At 50.9% G+C, this 19280-nt stretch overlaps 4 protein-coding genes across 7 annotated transcripts in view; 2 read left to right on the top strand and 2 right to left on the bottom strand.

Annotated features, from left to right (window-relative positions):
- The window catches only part of MTF1 (metal regulatory transcription factor 1), a 35960-nt gene extending 32704 nt beyond the window's left edge, over positions 1–3256 (top strand). For 3 of the 4 annotated variants that reach the window (XM_064493742.1, XM_010977496.3, XM_064493744.1), the window contains 2 exons: positions 220–283; positions 1695–3256. In XM_064493742.1, coding sequence (XP_064349812.1) covers positions 220–283; positions 1695–2122 — 492 coding nt within the window. In that variant the 3' untranslated portion in view covers positions 2123–3256. The remainder of the gene's footprint in view (positions 1–219; positions 284–1694) is intronic. The other variant, XM_064493743.1, reaches the window with a different exon arrangement.
- Positions 3257–7539: 4283 nt separating this feature from the next.
- Positions 7540–8673, bottom strand: C14H1orf122 (chromosome 14 C1orf122 homolog). The gene is made up of 3 exons (XM_031464812.2): positions 8558–8673; positions 8258–8459; positions 7540–8017 (listed from the first exon to the last, which is right to left on the bottom strand). The coding sequence occupies exons 1-3, from the start codon at positions 8590–8592 to the stop codon at positions 7922–7924; spliced, it is 333 nt and encodes a 110-aa protein (XP_031320672.1). The 5' UTR covers positions 8593–8673; the 3' UTR covers positions 7540–7921.
- Positions 8674–8683: 10 nt separating this feature from the next.
- Positions 8684–12413, top strand: YRDC (yrdC N6-threonylcarbamoyltransferase domain containing). Its single transcript, XM_010977499.3, has 5 exons — positions 8684–9208; positions 9755–9869; positions 9993–10112; positions 11537–11679; positions 12008–12413. The coding sequence occupies exons 1-5, from the start codon at positions 8817–8819 to the stop codon at positions 12069–12071; spliced, it is 834 nt and encodes a 277-aa protein (XP_010975801.3). The 5' UTR covers positions 8684–8816; the 3' UTR covers positions 12072–12413.
- Positions 12414–14568: 2155 nt separating this feature from the next.
- Positions 14569–19220, bottom strand: MANEAL (mannosidase endo-alpha like). The gene is made up of 4 exons (XM_010977500.3): positions 18553–19220; positions 17257–17366; positions 16324–16400; positions 14569–15205 (listed from the first exon to the last, which is right to left on the bottom strand). Exons 1-4 carry the CDS (start codon positions 19100–19102, stop codon positions 14569–14571), a joined length of 1374 nt encoding a protein of 457 aa, XP_010975802.3. The 5' UTR covers positions 19103–19220.
- Positions 19221–19280: the final 60 nt, after the last annotated feature.

Below are 19280 nucleotides of genomic sequence, written 5' to 3' on the forward strand. Positions count from 1 at the left end.
AAGGAATAGAGGACAAAGCCAGCTACATTGTCAGCACTGAATGTCAACCAGTGTGGTGACCTCATGTCAGAGTGCAAACAAAACATCGCTTAGTGCAAAAATCCCTGAACACTGAGGGTTTTCTGTCCCCTTGGATGACCATTACAATTGGGAGGCTTCAGGTCCTTGGAGATCTGCCTTATTTGAGTGGCCATAATGTGATTTTTTTTTTTTTTCCAGCAGCAAGCATCTAAAGTTGAGAAGGTGTTTTTTACCACTGCAGTACCAGTAGCCAGTAGCACAGGTATGTAATTCTGTGTTAGTTTTAAAAGAAAGTCAACTCTTTGGGCTCCTTGTGGGCAGTTAGTTGATTGTTTCTTTGCCCCCAGTTTTTTAAATTTAAAATTAAATTTATCAATTTTTTATCAGAGTATTTCATACTCTCACAACTCTTGAAAGTTACTGCACTTACGACTTTAATACCACATTTAACATTCTGTAACTGGTAATGGCTCTTTCCCTTTCAGATATAGCCTTTAATGTAGCCAAAAAAAAAAGGTTTGAATCACAGTTAATGCTAAAGAGAGCAGCTGTTAATTCACTGGACTCTTGTCTAATTACAGTAATGAACCAGCATCTGGGTCAGAGACTCCTATAGTGCTGAAAGATCTCAAACTTTTTTTTTTTTTAATTGCAGTGTAGTTGACTTACAATGTTAGTTTCAGGTGTACAGCAAAGTGGTTCAGTTATACATATACATACATATATATTTTTCCTTTTCAGATTATTTTCCATTATATGTTATTACAAGAAATTGAGTATAGTTGCCTGTGCTATACGGTAGATCCTCGTCCTTTTCTCAAACTCTTTACTTTATAGATTAAGAAACTCGGACCCTGCAAGATTACTTGACTCCTGCAGAGTCATAAGTGAGTTTGTGAAAGAGCCAAAGCCAGTTCTGAGGCCTCCTGACTCCCAGTCTTTTCTCCTGCCCCTTGGTCTCTAGCTCTTTTGAGACACACAAAGTCTGTCTGAATTCAGAGTGTGTGTGTGTACAACGCAGGTACGCAAAACACAGGAGTGTGCATGCACGCAAGGCTGGCGGGGTGCAGAGAGTTACTGACTGTGTATCAGAGGCCTGCAAAGCTAAGCAAGAGATCCTAAGCTCAGAGCAAAGCTAAGCTCAGAGCTCCGGGGCAGGCTGGACTAAAGGGTCCATACAATGTGGAGTAGGTAGCTCTGTGCCAGTGGCCCTCATGCTGGTCCTTAAGTATAAGCCCGCTGCAGACACTGCCTGGAGGCATCGGGAGAGGATGCTGGGTGTTCAGAGGTAAGAGTAAGCATTTAGGCCAAGGGAAGAGCCCCTAAGCCGAGAGCTGTGAAGAATCTGTCAGGAAAAGGGAGGTGTCCGCCGTGGCTGGCATGGGAGAATGGCCGGAAATGAAGCTGGAAATACAGGGTGCATCTAAGGTGGTGTGTGGCCTTCCAAGGAAGAGGGACTCTGTCGTGGAGGGGTTGGGGCATGTCAGAGGCTTTTTACCTGAGGAGGAACATGGTCCAGTTGAAAGCAGCACAGATCCTGGAGCGTGGCTTCCAGCCTTCCCGTCCTTCCTGCCTCCATGGTGCTCAGCTCTCAGCTAGCCTTTTACCCTCCTGTCCCTCTTGCCCTCGCCCTGCGGCTACTTGAAGAGCAGTCTCTCTCGCCTCTCTCGCAGGGAGCGCTGTCCAGCAGATTGGCCTCAGTGTTCCTGTGATCATCATCAAACAAGAGGAGGCCTGTCAGTGTCAGTGTGCGTGCCGGGACTCTGCCAAGGAGCGGGCAGCCAGCAGGAGGAAGGGCTGTTCCTCCCCGCCCCCTCCAGAGCTAAGCCCCCAGCGTCCCGACGGGCCCAGCCTGAAGCTCCCACCACAGACCTTTTCCCCGCCCCCCATCCCCCTTTCGTCCTCTGCTGCATCCTCTTCCTGTGAGCCAAGCAGTCAAGCAGTGACTCCTTCAGACCCTCAGACAGAAACACTACGTGCCATGGATATGTCAGAGTTTCTGTCTCTCCAGAGCCTGGACGCCTCGTCCAATCTGATCCCCATTGAAGCACTACTGCAGGAAGAGGAGGAGATGGGCCTGACCAGCAGCTTCTCCAAGTGAAAGGCCCAGAAGTGCTCGCCTCTGGGCAAGAGGATGAGCAGGGAGCAGAAAGTGCGATGCCTACCATCATGGGGTCAGCAGTTTGAAGGATGAAGGATGAAGAAATCTACTGTTTGAAATCCTCACCTTTCAGATGTATTTTCTCTATTCATATCCCAGGAGCATCCATTTTTAAGGAACTGATCTTTGGAAAAAAACAAAAAAAAACAAAACGAAAAAAAGCTAAGTTATAAATGAACTGTTTGGCTGCACTGTATGTCACTTTTGCTTATTGTCATGTGAACTTGGAAGTTAAGGTTACTCGTACGCATAAAAATTCTAAATGAAAGGGTTGTGGTTTCCATCAATCTGATGCTGCCCATCACGTGCACTGCGGTCTTTGTGGTCTGGGCAGTAGAGTTCAGTGTGTCGGATGTTGCTCCTCCTGGTGTGTCTTTTGAGACCAACGCTGAAGCTTGCTTGGAAGGCCAGATCCTCACTCCATCAGAGAGGGAGGTGGCAAAGGCAGGTCAGACGGTGAGATGGTGAGATGGTTTTGTTGTCTGCGCTTGGTGTCGGTGGAGCTCAGGGTGATGGTGGCAGGTGCCCTCCTGCAGCCAGCTGCAGCACAAACGGGCAGCTGAAAGCCTGGCCCGAGACAGTGGGGATGGTCTGCTTCTTCGCAGGGGCCCTAGGCAAGTTGTTGACTGCTCTCTGTCAATGATACATGTGCAGAGCAGGCTCCAGCAACACGATCACAGTCTTTGCCTTCCTGGTTCGCTGGCTCTCTCCATTGGTTGGTTGCCAGGGCTTGCAGATCACAGTGATTTTTTTCTTAGGGAACATCCCTGCTCTGTCCTAGCGTGGACACACGGCTTATGGCCAGTTGCTGGTCAGTGGTCTGCTTTCCTTGAATGGTATCTTCTTTCTCAGAGCAGAAGAGCTGCATTTTGCTGATCAGAAGGTGTGGCTTTACCGGAGTTTTGTTCGGGCAGCATGTCATCAGCGGGCCAGGTCTCCTGGTTCCAGGTTCCAGCCAGGCTTTTGGTTGCCCCCTCCCGGCTCCACCTCTCACCCCGCGGGATTTTGTATACAGCCTAGTACAGTGCAAAGAAGGATGTGACTTGCTCAGCTTAGTCATATGATTTCTAAACAAACAAAAAAGAAAAAAAAAAACACAAAGCGATGATCTTCTACTCAGGGTAAAACAAAAACTTCCCCTCCCACCAAAAAGCCTGAAATGTTGCAATAAGTTATCTCATTTGCAATGTTGCATTAAGTTGTGTTACAGGAAAAAAAAATTTTTTTTGATTTGTGTGTAGAATTATATCCATCTGTCTGCCTTTGGCTCTGAGTCATTGCCTCTTAAAATAAAACATAAAATACAATCCACGCTAAAATTGAAAGTTTCTCTCAAGTGGCTATATTCATTTAGTCATGCGTGCTCTCCAAGCCCAGAAACTAGGCATGGCCCAAGGTCTAGACTAGGGCTCTGCCTCCCAAGGCCCCTTCCCTGCCTTGAGCCAGGAGCAGGATTCCACAAACCGGGCTGCCCCTCTCAGTCAACAATGTCGGGCAGAAAGCAGCTGTATTTTGCCTTCCTTTCCCAGCCCCTGAGGTAACGAGATCTGCATTTGTCTCTCTCCTTTTCTCTGAGCCATTACTCAAGGCCAGCCAAGACAGTGTCTAGAGTAGATCATTTACCTGGGAGCCAGACACCCTGCCTTTAACAGGATGTTCAAGGACAGATTCGGACAAGAGGGCAGTGGTGGTAAATGTTACTGCCATGAGAGGAAATGAGCGTAACTTACAAGCAGCTGGTGGTTTCTCATTCTAAGAGTCTAGTTGGGAGAATCAGTTTCTTTTTGACCCTCTGCACTCGCCTGTCCAAAAGGCTGGTGGGTTCTGGCAACCACTGACCTCAGCAGAAGTAGATAAGGCAAGAGGAAACTTCTGTTACTACAGTGGGTTCGTCTTCCCAGAAAAGCAACTGCTGAATGTGGGTTGTCCTTGGCTCTCTTTGGGCCTCGCACCCATAAGAAGCTTTGAGGTAGGATCCTGGCTATTTTCTCTACACCTTCTGAGAGAGAGTAGCATGGTGGGGTCTCAAATTCCCTCTTCATGTGCCCATCCCTAGGCTCACCTGAGATTCGGTTCCCTGGTTGCTGAGTTGGGAAACAGAAGCCCAGGAAAGGCCATTGGAATCACCCATAGTTTAAATATTGCTTCTTTCTGGTTCATCTAGGCTGTGCTTGTGCTGGGCCTGCCCAGGTCAGTGGCTTTTCCACTGTCCAAAGTTTGGGGGTGATGAAGAAACAGTGTTTAGGTTGACAGATTTTTCTAGTTGAAGTATCTGCCTTTTGAGGGTGACTTGAGTTTACAAGGGGGGTTATCAGATCCAGTCGGCTTTTGAAAAATCAGGAGTGTGCTTAAAATGCCAGCGAGTAGTTGTAAAGGGCAGGTTTACTCCACAGGGTAGGCAGTCTCTCCTTTCCTTCTTTGTCTTCTAGTACCCTCCCCCTCCGCCCACCCCCTTCTTTCAGCCTGGCTTTTAGTGCCAAGAACCTTGGACAAGAAAGGGCTGCTGGCTAAAGTGGAGCCACAGAGGGCCTTTGTGGAGAGTGGTTTCCAAACCTAGGAATGGATGGAGGTTGAGATTAGAGAAGGTTTGCCGACTTCTGGCAGGTGAAATGAAGCCTTTTTTCTTCCCATGATAACCTTAATCATTTTCACCCTGTAGATTGAGACTTCAAGCTCCCACTGGCATCTCCAGCTCTACTGCCCCTTTACAGGGTGCTAGTCAGCACCAGGAATTGGAGTTCATGGGCTTAGAAGGTGGTAGGAAGCTTTGGCTGGCACCGCCAAACTGCCTTAGTGAATTTGGCCCTGCCTTTCCTGGCAGTCCGGCCAGCTTTGTGGGGGCATCACTAGTTTGACAACAGGAGTTGGTCTCATTCAGCAAACCACCACCACCCCACCTTAATAAGGAGATGACCGTACAAAGCCCAGGAGGGGCTCTAAGGTGTGAAGACCTCTCTGGGTGGAAGCAAGGGACTTCACCACCTCCAGGAGAGTCAGTAGATTGGAGAGTTTTACCTTCAGGGTCAAGGCAGTGGACTGATGGGGATAATGGAGGGTGGGTGGGTTTTCCTGAGAGACTTTGTATAATGCTGAATGTGTCCAAAGGGACAAGTTTGCAGAACCTCATATTGGTATATTACAGAAATAATAAAGTAAAAAAGCACTTTAGGTTATTTTATCTTTAACCCAGTTGCTGCAATTTCTTTGTGTGTGTGTGTGTGTGTGTGTGTGTGTGTATGTGTGTGTGTGTATATATATACATACATATATATACTTTCACAAAGTTTTTATTTTTTGTTCAGAAAAAAAAAGTTAAATTGAGGTGTGAAAAGAAGAGCACTTACCTTGGTGCAATATGTGTAGCTTGATGGTTGTTGTCCCATGTGGCCCTGGCCTGGCCGCATTTTTCCACTCGATCAGCCCCGTGCTATGAGGCTGTCCATAGGGAAACACTATTATGCATTCTCATCAACTGCTCAATCTATGCAAGCCTTCCCTGTGTGCCCAAGGGCGCCCCCTCAGGCTCTCTGAAGAACTGCTGCAGGTCCTGTTTCCTTCTGCTGAGGCCCTTTTTCATCATTTCTTGGTCCCTTGCCATTCCCCAGATCCTAAACCATTACACAGTGATGCCTGAAAGGAAGAAATAGGTTGTTCCTAGGTAGACACCTGGCACCTTTTAGACTTCTATATTTGTAATCACGTCTATCGTCTTTAATCTTAAAGACTTCTCCAGAGTCACTGAAACCATTGATTTGTGGAACTGCAACATTATTGCTAATGAATTTACAGTTTTCCTACACCACCAATCAGAAATATGTTTGGGGAGGTGACGGTGGTAGTGGGGGGGGGCAACATGAGCCGTTTCCATACTGCTCCCCATCCCAGCCCTGTTGGCTCTTCAAGCAAAAAGGCCTCCAGCCTCATTAAATCCAGTAAAGAAAGCTGTTAATAATCTGCTTTAACAACTTTCTTCCTTCCCCCCACTCCCCCTCTTTCCCCTCTCCCCACTCCATTTTATCTTCAATTCTCAGGCTGCTAAAGAATAGAGAAGTTTTAAAATATCCTTAAGCCAAAGCAGACAGAGCTCCATAGATCCAATATGCAAATGGTTCTGCTGTGACATAGATGGGAAATTGTCTATTCCTAAATGCTGGGGAGGGGAGAGGCAACAAAACAGAATTATGCATATTTCTGATTGGTAGTCAGTTCAGCCTGTTTCCTCTTGCGTATTTTGAGGGGTGAGGGAAAGGGTCCCGTGCTTCTTCTCATGCCTTTGGGGAAGCTGATGATCAGTTTGGGCATTTCTCACTGTTACTCCTATTCAAGAGAGGGCTTCTCAGTCTGCACTGAAAAATGCAAATTAAACTGGATCTTTATGTCAATATGTACATAGTACAAGCTTTTTTACTGGAAGCAAAGTTTAAAACCACACACTGCCCTTTTGGTGGTGTGCCTTCTGGGCCTCAAATTGGGTGAAAATGGCATGTCACTTTCTCAGCTCAACGCAGTTTCTACTCGTTTTCTTATGGGGAAATTTTTCATAAAATCTTTTTTCACCAAAAGCCAGGGGTGTTTTCTGCAATATCCTTGTTATCCTCCTAGTGGTGCCAAGAGGCCTCTCTTGCCCTTTTCCCCTGTGTCCTCAGGCCTCCCAAGGGCACTGTTTGACTCAACAGTCTACATCCTTTGTTGTGTTTTGGAGAATGTAGGGGTGGGGGTTAGAGTTCAAGGGTTAGAGTTCCCTTTCCCTGTGAACTCCTAGTCCCTGTTTGGGGAAGGTGGCTGGAAATAGGTTTTTGCTAAATCTCTGGCTCAGACCTTCTGGCCAGGAGAGGCAAGACCCACGAGAGCTTTGTTTTTTTGACACACACTAGTCATTGGCCAGAGGTCTTGGTGACAGTTTTTAAAATCCCAAATAGTTTTATTTGAATTATGTAAAAGCCTATCAAATTTATTTAAGTGTGAAACATGGGAACAACGGACTTCCACTGAGCGATATGAAAACGTTACAGGTTCAGTACTTCCAAAGGAAGAAACCTCCAAACCCAAAAAAGAATAAATATGAATTTGTATTTTTGAAGAATGTGAAATAATAGTGTTTTCTTAATTGCTCATTTTGTATAAACTTAATATTGTACTTTAAAATATCTGCTAAGAAGTGAAAATTTAACTTTTTGGAATTGAAAAAGCAATATTAAATACTAATGAAATCCTAATTAAATGCTTATTTAAATCTGGTAGTATCTGTGGCATTTCTTCCCAACCCTACCCATGGTTGACAATTTTCAACCACTTCCCCCTCCTCCCCAGCCATCAAAGTCTTAGAGAGGGGACAGAAAGGAAAGGTCGGTCACCAGGAGAGTCTGCAGGTTTCCTTTTAATCAAGGCTCTGCTAAAAGTGTTCTGTGGGGCTAGGAGCCCCCAAAGCATGAAATGGACATGTAACACCACCGGATCCCCCAAAGCAGGCCAGACCACGCTGGCGAGCACTGTTGGTCCGCCCAAATCCGGGTAATCAAACTGGGTATTCGCTGGCTACATTTCAAAGCTCAGCACTGCCTTCAGCCAGGATGAAGTGGGAGTGAACCCAGCTGCTAGCAGAGCTGCCACCCCAGGCTGAGAGCCAAGTACCAGCCACTGCCTGTGAGGACTGGCCCCTTTATTGTAAAGGGAATTGTTTAGAGTCCAGCCACCAGCCCCGGGGAGGGAGAGAAGTCAGGGCGCCCGCCTCGGGGATGGTCAGGGCTCCGCAGCTCCATCGCCAGTATCCTTTGGAAAGCCACCTCTGGCGGAGACAGCTGGCTGGGAGGGTACTCCAGGTTTGGCTGAGACGTTCTGGTTGGAGCAGGGGGGAAAAAGTGAGGCTAGGAGGAAAGGCCTTGGACTAGGCCCCACAAGAGATGGCCACTTGGCATCTGGCTAGCACTTAACTTTTTCAAAGCCTCTCGCCCATTTGAAAGGCGTAGGGGATAAAGCTGTGGAGGCACTTCCACCCTCCAGGGGAAGCTAGGGCTTAGCAAGTGCGGCCAGTGGGCAGTCCCCACCTCCCAGGCCCAGCTCGGGGTGGCCACTGACCCCGCCACCAGCCGGCTCCGGGCGCCGGCGGCCCAGCTGCCGCAGCATCTCCTCGCAGGCGGCGATGGTGTCCAGGAGCTGCCGCTGCCGCTGCTCCACCGCGTCCAGCAGCTGCTGGGCGCGCTCATCCCGGGGCGGCTGCGGGGGTGGCCTCCCGCCGAGCCCCAGCCCCGCCTTCCCACGGTCCACGCCGGCAGCCTCCCTGCCCGGGAGAGAGCGAGACAGACGGTCAGGGTCGGCGCTTGCGCGGGGTCGGAGCCCCTTCCCCCCCCCCCCCCGCCCCGACGGGCCCCCTCTCACCCCCGTGACCAGTCTGAGCCCGGGCCCCATTCCATCTCCGCCTGCGCGGCCCGACCACCGCCCCCCTTTCAGCCGCCCCCCTTCCCAGCGCTGCGCTAAGGCTCCGCAAAGCTGCGCCCCGCCCCGTCCCCACCGGTCTCCTTCAATCCTCCTGGGGGTCGCGGTCCCTTTAAGTTGCCCGGCGCGGAGGTGGGGCAGAGCCTCCCGGACCGGAAGCTGACTGGGCTCGTCACTTCCTCCCGGAAGCGGGCCTGGGCGGATGTCTTCGGTGCGTCCGTGCAAGGGGCTGAGGGCCGCGGTGGCTGCCAGCATGGGGCTGAGCGAGGGGCCGGCGGGCTCCGCCCGGAGAGAGCGTCTCCTTCGCCCGCCGAGCCCCGCTCCGGCGGCGCCGGGGGCTCGGCTGCTGCGGCTCCCGGGGAGCGGGGCCGTGCGGGCCGCAAACCTGGAGCGCGCCGGCTGGACCGAGGCGCTGCGGGCCGCCGTGGCCGAGATGCGCGCCGGCGCCGTGGTGGCCGTCCCCACTGACACGCTGTACGGCCTAGCCTGCTCGGCGAGCTGCTCGGAGGCACTAAGCGCCGTGTACCGCATCAAGGGCCGCAACGAGATCAAGCCGCTGGCCGTATGCCTGGGCCGCGTGGCCGACGTCTACAGGTGAGGCCGCCCCGACCCGGCCCCGCTGGGGGCGGCACCGCGGGAGGGGTTTCCGGTGACAGGCTTGGGAGACTGAGGCGCAGAGAGCGGGAGGGGCTTGTCCAGGCTCACCCAGGAATCCGGAACTGGAACTGTGTATGGAGTACTTAGCGTCTGCCAGTCCTCGAACGAGATCAGGGGCGCAGCGATGAACGAGGCAGGCGGGGTCCCTATTCTGGCGCTTTTGTGGTAAAAGGGGGACTCCCACGGTTTAAGGGAAAGGTGGGGGACACGGTAGCTTAATTTAGTAGGGAGTGCCGTGAAGAAAATACAACACAGAGTGTGCTAGTGATGCAGCTGGCCTCGGAGACCAGAGGCAGGTGGACTCCAAGCCTGGGGTGCTCCTCTGAAGCCCCACCTTCTGCTCAAGCTCTTGGGAGGTGAAGAGGGAAGACAGGCGGTCTCATTGTAGTCCCTGGGGTAACCTTTCCTAGATCTGCCTGGAGTCTGGAATTGGACCAGCAGTACTTTTCATTTGGTTGGATTTGTGCCCCTTTTGTTTTCTAGGTACTGCCATGTGAGAGTACCTGAGGGGCTCCTGAACGACCTGTTGCCAGGACCAGTGACGCTGGTGATGGAGCGCTCAGAGGAGCTCAACAAGGACCTGAACCCCTTCACTCCTGTGAGTCAGACTTCCTCCTGTGTCCCCAGACTCCTTCCGTTTGGCTTTCACTAGGATCCAGGCCAGACCCCTCCCCCACCCCTTCCAACCTTTCTCATGATCCCCTTTCTCCTTACCTCACAGCTTGTAGGCATCCGGATCCCTGATCATGCCTTCATGCAGGACTTGGCCCAGGTATTTGGGGGACCACTTGCTCTCACCAGCGCCAACCTCAGCTCCCAGGCCAGCTCTCTGACGGTCGAGGTGAGAGTTAACCAGTTCTCCACGTGGAAACATCACTAGGTCACAGTTCCTCTGAACCAGAGGGGTGGATGGTTCACTAGAATTGCCTGGCAGGAGAGTCACTCTTTTGGTCTAATGGTGGGAAGTCTGCCCACTTAGGGTGGGGGAATCCAAAGTAAAGAATCTCAGAAAAGTTTTATAAATTTTGAGAGGCAAGGGGAGATGATGTTTTTTCAGTCTTTTTAAGGTTAAGAGACGTAAGTATAGTCCATTTTTTTTCCATTTTTGTGAGGGTAGCAGCTGTTGGAGAACACAGTTAGGCAGTAAGTCTTTACAAGTCGTTGTAAAGAAACTTAAGACTCTGAAAAGTTAAATCACTTATCCCAGGGACTCCTGGTCCTGTTCTCTTACCTCTGCCACAAGCCACGTCAAAGAAAGGATCATCCTAATCCTGTCTTGGCTGAATAGCTTAGAATGAATGAGGACACAAAGCAGTTTGACTTAGCACACTTCCTTCTTCTTACTGAACTTAGATGTGGAACATAGTAAAGTGATGGGGTTTCCATGCCCATACCTATTGAGAGTGGGTAGAGGGGCTTTGGTAAGTGAGAGCCCAGCATCCCTTCTTATTTTCAGACTGCAAGCTTTACTTGGTCCTGGTGGCTATACCCTAGGCAGTGGGGGTGGTGAGTCTTGCCTTTTCGGCAAGTAGTTGACCCATCCAAGACAGTAACTGGTATTTATGATCCCCCATCCCAAATTCCCAGGTGCAACTGCCACTGCAGTGTCTTCATGACGGGTTGGGGTGGGGAGTGGTGCTCTGGCTCAGTTAACAATTCAGTCCACAGTTCTGAAGGGAAAATCTTGCCCTAGCCCCAGGCTTGAGCACGGATGACATGCACTTACAGAGTCCACCCAGTCTTTCTCTCCTACCCTGATCCAGAGTTACACTGAGATCTAGGATCAGAGTGGTAGATCTGGAAGGACCATTAATGCATCTAGTCCAGCCTCCTTCTTTTACAGCCCCAGGTAAAGTAACTTGCATACAGTCACACACAGTTTTGATGGAAAGTTGAGGGGGGAGCCCACAGCTCTGGACTCCCCCCTAGGACTCTGATCATCGCGTTTATAATTCCTGAAGTGTAGCAACATGGGACATTTCCTCTTGGCATAGCAAGGTTTTCTTTATGCTCTAAATACATGTTACTTGGGGTGCTAACCTGGGGGTGGGGGCTCCAAACCTAATAGGATGCAGTGTCCTAGGTGCAAATGCAGTGTCCTTGCCACAGGTGACCTTAACTTAATGAGGTTCCTTCCCCTGCATGGAGAAAGATGCCTCCTTTTTAGAGCTATGTGGCCTTTGTCTTACTAATGAGCCCTGGGCAGTATGACAGTGTTGCAGATGCCAGGGGTAGTATCCATGCTCTTTCTCTCCCTCTTCTCAGGAATTCCAAGACCTCTGGCCTCACTTGTCTTTGGTCATTGATGGGGGACCAATTGGGGATGGCCAGAGCCCTAAATGCCGACTAGGCTCAACTGTGGTTGACTTGTCTGTACCTGGAAAGTTTGGCATCATTCGTCCTGGTTGGTGAGTCTCCTTTCTGTGGCACTAGGATAGGATTTGAGGGAGGCTGGCAGATGGGGGGAAAAAAAGGAAAACAAAAGCAAAAAAAAAAGCTTTGATAACAAGTTGTCACTCCTATCTTGCCCTGAGGTGAGGGTAGGCAGGTTTAGAGAAGTGGTGGGTGGAATGGAACTAAGTTTGCTAGCCTTTGCTGGATTTTTCAGGATTCATCAAGGGTTTGATGAACAGAGCATAGGAAGATGGAACAGTTTAGAGGTCCCTGATCGTCAGACTCCGGCGGGCCCCGGGCTTTGAGAAGTCAAACCCTAACTGTCCTCCATTTCATCCTCAGTGCCCTGGAGAGCACTACAGCCATCCTGCAGAAGTATGGGCTGTTCCCCTCACCCTCACCCTGATCCTGCTCCTGAAGCTCCTGAGGAGGGAGGGCCCAAGGACTGGTGCTGGACACTATGTGTCTGTCTTCTGGTGGCTGGCAAGGCCTCATTTGCAGAGGCCGCTGGGGCTACAGTGTTACTAGTCTGCCTTTTCAAGGCAAAGTTTCTTTCCCAACACTGCAGACCCGGCCTCTGAAGCTGCTGGTTAAGCTCACGCCTTGGTTGGAGAAGTTTGATGTATTATCTGTAATTTCATGTATCAGCCAAAAGCTGAATAGACTTGAAGAACATTCCCAGGAGGGCCTTGTTTTGATAAGTTTCTTCTTCAGATTTTTGAAAAATAAATAACAAATTTGGAATCAAGTGAGAGCCTCTTCTCTGGTGGGTGGTGGCATTTAAGGCCCAAGCCAGTTAAAGCACCAGCTGGTGTTTTTAAAAGTCTCAGGTGACCAAAGGCATGAGTCTCTACTCCTAAAGCGGGAATCAGGTCAAGATAAAGATTGCAGAGCTTCCTGTGAACCAGGGGCCCGGTGCTGTGCTGTAACTGCCTGGCAGAGGCGTCATTTTGTTTTAATGGTGGGAAGTAAGCTCAACTGGGGGGAGGTGGGGATTGCGGGGGTTCCAAATTAAAGAATATTGGGAAACAAAGCTCTACTATCTTTTTCAGCCACTTTTTTCTTATTTATTCATAATATGAATTATAATAAATTATACCTGTAAAATCTTTATTTAAATCCAGTGTCTACTCAGCAGCCTTTATCTTTATTCGGATGTATACCAAGTGTTAAACATAATTACTGTTGGGTGTTTCAACTTTGCTTTTTTCTTTAATAGGAAATAATACTGCTTTTAAACAACTTTGTAAATGCTTTATTTTCTTCTGAATTATTTCCTTGGGGTAAGGTTACTGGGTCAAAGTGTATGGACATTTTTATGGCTCTTGATACAGATTGGCCTTAGAAGAACTGAATTAAGTTGCATTGCCATCAGCAGTGCGTGAGAATGACTGCCCCTGCCCCCTGGTCTTAGCACATTTCTTGTGTTTTGTGTATATATGTCAAACGAAGCCTCAGTGTTACTCCCTTCTATAAATTACTCCAGGTCACCATCCAGCACTTTTCACCTATCCCCACCTGCCTTGATTTCCCCAACTAAGTCACAGTGAGGGGTCCAGGTCTGCCCCATCTGTTGGTGGGGTTTTAGTATCTGTTGTCTAATGAGCTGGGAGTCTTTGAGACCAGGAGGGCCCACGTCCTCACCTCCCACCTTGCACCCCAGGTTCCAGAGCTGGGATTCAGTCTTGAGCCCATAAACTTCTCAATACAGTGATTTCCAATGTACAGATTTTCAAGTAGATCCTAAGAATCTTGCCAACAGAGCGTCCAAGGGCCTGCTTTGAGGGTCCCTGCAATTAGCATATTAGTTTATTTAAAAAAAAAAAAAAACAACATTGGTTTGTTAGATTATTCCTTCTAGAAATCTTATTTTAAACTACTAATTCCTTAAGCAGTCTTGCACTATGGCCAGCCCATCCCACATGTCAGTTTGTCACAGAATCTGACTGAGGGGGTCAGAGTTTGTGAGGTCTTGAAGGGAGCAAGAGGAAAGCTGACTTAAGAATCAGAACACCACATCATATTCAATACAAATCACAGCAGCACTGAAAACGGCTCTAGTGAGAGGGCCTCGTTCAGTTCAGACAGCTAAAGGGAGAGGGGCGTCCTAGTCCTCTCCCTGGAGCTAAATATCCATTCGGGAAAACGGAGGCTCTGGAGCACAGAGGTATTTTCTTAGAGGAGAAAGAACTGAACTCCCAGCACTGGGCAAAACTGCAAAAAGGAAATGCCTATAGCCGTGCTTAGGCACTAGCTACAAGGCCACACCGAACAAGGGAGGTGGGATCCTGTAAGCTTAGGAAGACAGGAACCATTCCTGGTCAAGGTTTCCCCCAGCACCTGGCACATCGTAAGGTGCTCGACTGGTATGTGTTGTGTGAATGTGTGAATGCTCAGGATTATTTCCTGATAATTGGGTTCAGAAATCTACTGGGAAGAGCTTAAACCAAGAACTTCCCTTTTAGAAAGTCTCAAATATGGTTCCCTAGCTTGGGGAAGACAGAGGATGTGGGAAGAAGGCCTGGCGAGGATGCAGGCTGGCAGATGGGAGCGGGGTGCATGCTAGCCCAGAGCCCTGACACCCTTCTAAGAGCAGTGACTTGGTGACTCAATGACACCAGCTGAGTTCCAAGCTAGAAGGGATTATTTTTAAAGTGTTCTGACTGAGGATGTGGAGCTGCCTTGGGCTAAATTCAGGCACCTGCCAGCTCCTGGGGTTCCCTTTCTGAATACCACCTAATCTGTCCCTGCAGGGCACCCCGGCACCACTTGCCTAAGGAACTAGCTCTGTTCTCCATGGGCCCTGGCTTGATGGGCCCAGAAGCACCCAACCACACCCAAGGGGTGATAATCTTCCGGTGAGGCTGGGACATCAGCACCTCATGCCCATGCTTGCAGGCCCCTCACATCAGCCACTGCTCCTTCTCCTTGATGAAGTGCTCTGCCCAGCGGCGCGTCAGCTCCAGGTACAGGCTGGGCTGATGGGGCAGGTAATCCAGATACAGCCGAGTCGGCGTCTTCTTGGGAATGGCCTTCTCAATCTGGGTGCCCTCGTGCCACTCATTGAAAGAGGTGATCGAGACAATCTCGGGCCTCACTGTCAGGGCCGCCTGCAGGGCTGTCTCATAGTACTTGCCATTGACCCTGTTCCGCGTATTGTGGTTGTTCCAGGGCCGGATGCTGGTGTCGATGTAGCCAGGCCCTACGCTGGGAATGAACATGAGGTTGTTGGCATCACAAAAGTTCTTCACAGCTTTCCAGTTCTGATGGGAGGAGCCGAAGGAAAAACCGTTGGAGGCAAAGTAGGTGTACATGCCATCAAATCCAGCGGCCAGGATGTCGTGGGTGTGGCCCTCCTCCACCAGCAGTGCTATGAAGACCCCATCATAGGGGGTGTTGCGGATTGAGTGGGGCCCGTTTGGTGTCAGGAGGTGGGCCCAGGCTTCGGGGGATGTCAGGTAGGAGTCGTAGATGTAAAAGAGTGGGAGGCTCTTACCCATGCTGTTCTTATAGCGGTAAAATGCACCATGGGAGCCGTACCTGAGGAGCAGGAGAAAGAAGAGCCTGAGCTGGCAGCCTGGGATGAAAGAAGCCAGCACAGCTGGAGCGCCAGCCTTGGAGGAGATCTTTCTTGATGCCCAAGTACAATTTTGCATCCAGCCAGTCTCCACAGTTGGACTCATGCCTCTAAGCAACAACTGAGTTCCCTCCCTCCTTCCCTCTCCCCAGCCTTGTCATTCCTCTGTTCAAGCCTCACTTCCCTGCCTTAGGCCAAGCTACCACCATCTTCCGTCTTCCATCTGAACTGCACCCATCAACAGCCCCCTAACTGGTCTCCCAGCCCCCACTTCCACCTCCCTGTAATCCAGTAAATCAGATCCGACTGCTCCTTACCAAGACCTGCAAGGGCCCCATTTACTCCATGTGGCCCTGTCCACCTCCATTCCTGCTATTACGCCAGCTATCTTTACACTGTGGCTACACTGGGTGCTGTCAAGCTTCACCCACAGTATGGCCTTTGGAGCTGATAGCTCTCTGCCTGGAGTTTTCTGCCTGCCCCAGATCTTTGCAGAGCCGACTCTCCATTCAGGTGCTGGCTCACATGCCGTCTCAGAGAGCTTCACTTCACCACCCATTCTAAAGTAGTTCCTTGGGCACATGCTAACACAACACCCTACTTTATTCTGATACTAGTTTTTCATCGCATGGATCACTATATGATTTGTCATCTGTAACTACTGTCTGCTCTGCTGTATCCCCAACACACACTAGAAGGTAAATTTTGCTAGTCCTACCTATTACTGTACAACTGGGACTTAGGACAGTGCCTGGACACCTGAAGGCACTCAATAAATATTTTTTGAATAAATGAATGAATGAAATGTGCAAGCACCGTACAAGCCGCTTTCACCTATATCAGCTCATGTAACTCTCATGAGACTCAGGTTAAGAGGCTGACCTCCAATCACAAATTGGAGGCCACAGAACTAGAATTCAAACCCAGGGTGCCATCTCCAAGCCCAGTACTCTTTTACTATAAAATAGTTGCTGGGGACACAGGCATTCTGCCCTTTTTTCTCTTAACCTGCACCTCCAAATCTTCTTTCCCTGCCTCCATTTTGACCCCCACCAAAGTCCAGGCCCCAGAGCAGCCTTACGTGTCAATGATGTACTTGATGTTGTCATGCAGAGTGATGTCATCCCGGCCCTTGTAGGGTTGGATGTGGAAGGCCACCTGCCACAAACAGAGGAGATACTGGTCAGGTGAGGATCTGTCCAGGGGCCACAACCTATAAGGCTCGTGCTCCAAATATGGCCTGAAGAAGAGGTTGAGTTCAGGAGAGACCTGGCAGTGGTGGGCACAATATAAATGAAAGCAATCACTGCCCTCAGGGCCAAAAAAAGGAGGACTGAGAAGTTTTTCCACCTCTTACAGCAGGTCCTCTGGGAATCATTCTGATGGGCTGTTGCAGGGTGGCTAACAGGTTTCAAGTGATGTGCCAGCTTCCAGTGGTTGGCACTAGCTGCCTGAAACTGTGGGAAGAAGCATACTGAAGCTGTGTCAATGCAAAAATGCGCCAGATTCGTTTAACGTGTCAGTGATGGGCTTGGGAACAGGAGTGGGGCTCCTCTTCATCCTTTTTCTTCTTTGCCATGGGTGAGGGGAATGACTTATTTGAGGGGGAAACAACTGGACAGCTTCAGCCCTCCTCTTGAAAGTGAGCCTGCCTGCTAAGAGTACATGTTGTGCTTTACTCCCTGAAGCCCAGCACTGCCTCCCACTAGGGAGTTGAGGCCTTGTCTGCCCTCTTTCCAGGGTCAGGGTCTCCAACCTTACCTCTGTAACTATGATTTTTATTTAGTCTCCCAATTCTTATATATTTGGTTTTCCCAAATTTTTTTTCAGAACTCAAAAAATAAGAGTGACATAGGCACTATTCATTAGACTCTCAACCCCAACCCCGCACTTGCTGTGTATTTGCATACCTACGCTAACGCCAAGATCTCTAGTAGGCACTATCCCTGTGGGCAAAAGAGGGGAACTCTCGAGAATGAGCCAGAGAGCATTTAACCTCTTCTTGGAGACTCACCTGGATGTTATACTGATGGGCGGTGTCCAGAATGGCGGGCACCAGGTCATCTGAGGGTTCCCCGTTATCATCAGCCATGCCAGGTGGATACCAGGACAGGACCAGAACGCCTGAGACACAACACAGAGGTTACTTGGGAGACACACAGTACCCTCACAACAGATTTGTTTCCTCACAAACCATTTCAACTGCCAAATGGTTTCTTAATGAAACCTTGAGCGAGGCTCCTGCCAGGTTCTCTTCCTGCAAATCAGATCCCAGAGCCTCGCATCCTGGAGCTGTCCACGCCCGCGGTGCTGAAGCGCAGCAGCTGCGGGAAACCTAGTATTTCCGGCCAGGAAGGGGCCTGAAGGCCCCAGCCGGCCTGTGGCCTGCATTAGCAAGCAGTTAAGCAAAGAGAAATGGGTGGACAATGCCACACCCACCTGGAAGTGACAGTCCTATCTCTGGAAGAGAGGCGCACCTCTGAGGTCCCACAGGGAGAGGAGCCCTGAGCAGAGGTCATTTTATGCTTCCCGTGGGAAATAACATTTGTCTCAACTGCCTGCTCCTCGAGACTGTAGAATCCTGAGGGATGGCCTCTGTGCTATTTATCTGTGAATACCTCCCACCATTGTATCTGGCATTCAATTTTTCCCCTATTCACTATACATTTCCAGAGAAACAGAAATGTACCGTAAAATCCAGCAGAATTCAGTGACAAAATCTAAAATAAGTGAGCCTCCCCACCCCAGCCTGCCTACAGAGGGACTTCTTTCCAAGCAGAGTTCTTGATGAAAAGCTCCCGGGCCCCTTACTGCAAATAGAGCACAGTCCATCATGTAACGTGAGCAAACTTTCCTTTCTGTAGCCAACAAAAGTAGAAAGGAGTGCTGCTCTACTCTGTGCCTGGTGTGAAAGCAGAGGGTATCCCAGGTTCTACTGCTCTGAACCCCAGACTTCACTTACCCAAACCTAGAAACCCAACAGACATGAAGACTGCCCTTCTCTCCTCACTGTCCCTACCTGGGACAGCCCTGGTGCAAACGCCTTCCACTGGCCCTCCCAGCAATTCCGCTCTAGCAAAAGGCCCTGGATTGTGTTGGGGCAGAGGGCAGAGGTGGAGGATTCAATACTAGAAGATGGGGAGTGCCTCTTGGTGAGCATTGAATAAGAATTCTAGAAGAGAAGGGGTAAGAAGCCAGGCTGATCAGTAAATGGGACCAAAGGCTGGGTGATAGGAGCAGTGGAAGTTGGAGTGTGGGAACGAATAAGGGCGAGGCTGGGGACCCAGGATTGCGGGGGACTGGAACTCACCGATGGCGGCTTCCTTTAGCTGGGTCATGTGCTCCCGCAGGACGTCGGGGTCCCGGGAGCTGTAAGGCCCCAGTTCTGGGTAGAAGCTGGAGCCCAAGTCATCGGGGGGGCTGTGTCGTCCGCGGGGATAGCTGGCCGAGATCTTGGGGTCCCAGTGCGGCACCATGACGTGGTCCCAGTGAATGTAGTGGCCCTCGCGCCTCGGGCTCCCGTACCACGAGTAGTAGAAGGCGTGCAGGTCCGAGTAGACGCGCAGACTCTGCCCGGGAGCGGGCTCGGCCTCCGCGGGGGCCGGCCCCGGGGAGCTGCCCGGGCCCGCGGTGCGGGGCGGCGGCGGCGGCGGCGGCGGGGCGGCGGGGGCGGCCGGGGCCCGGGCAGCGGGCGCGGGGCCCCCCTCTGGACGTCTCTCAAAGGGCGCCAGCTCCAGGCCCGGGCCCAGCGCCGGGAGTCCGTCCGGAGCCTTGAGCGTGCGTAGGCCCATGAGGGTGCCGAAGGCGAAAAGCAGTACCAGGAACAGCCCGATAAAAGCGCGGCGCCGCCGCCGGGCCATGGCGGCCCCCGCGCTCCCGGCGTCCCGCCGGGCTACCTCCCCGCGCGCCGCGCCATCGCTGCCCGCCCGGCTCCCGCGCGTCCCTCAGCCCGCGCGCGTCCCAAGAAGACGCCGAAGCCGAGCGCGGAGCGCGGCGTGGGCGGCTCCTGGACTCTCCCCCGCAGTGCGGGCGGGCCCC

This window comes from Camelus dromedarius, chromosome 14 (assembly GCF_036321535.1).
Source record: "Camelus dromedarius isolate mCamDro1 chromosome 14, mCamDro1.pat, whole genome shotgun sequence".
NCBI classification, from domain to species: domain Eukaryota; kingdom Metazoa; phylum Chordata; class Mammalia; order Artiodactyla; family Camelidae; genus Camelus; species Camelus dromedarius.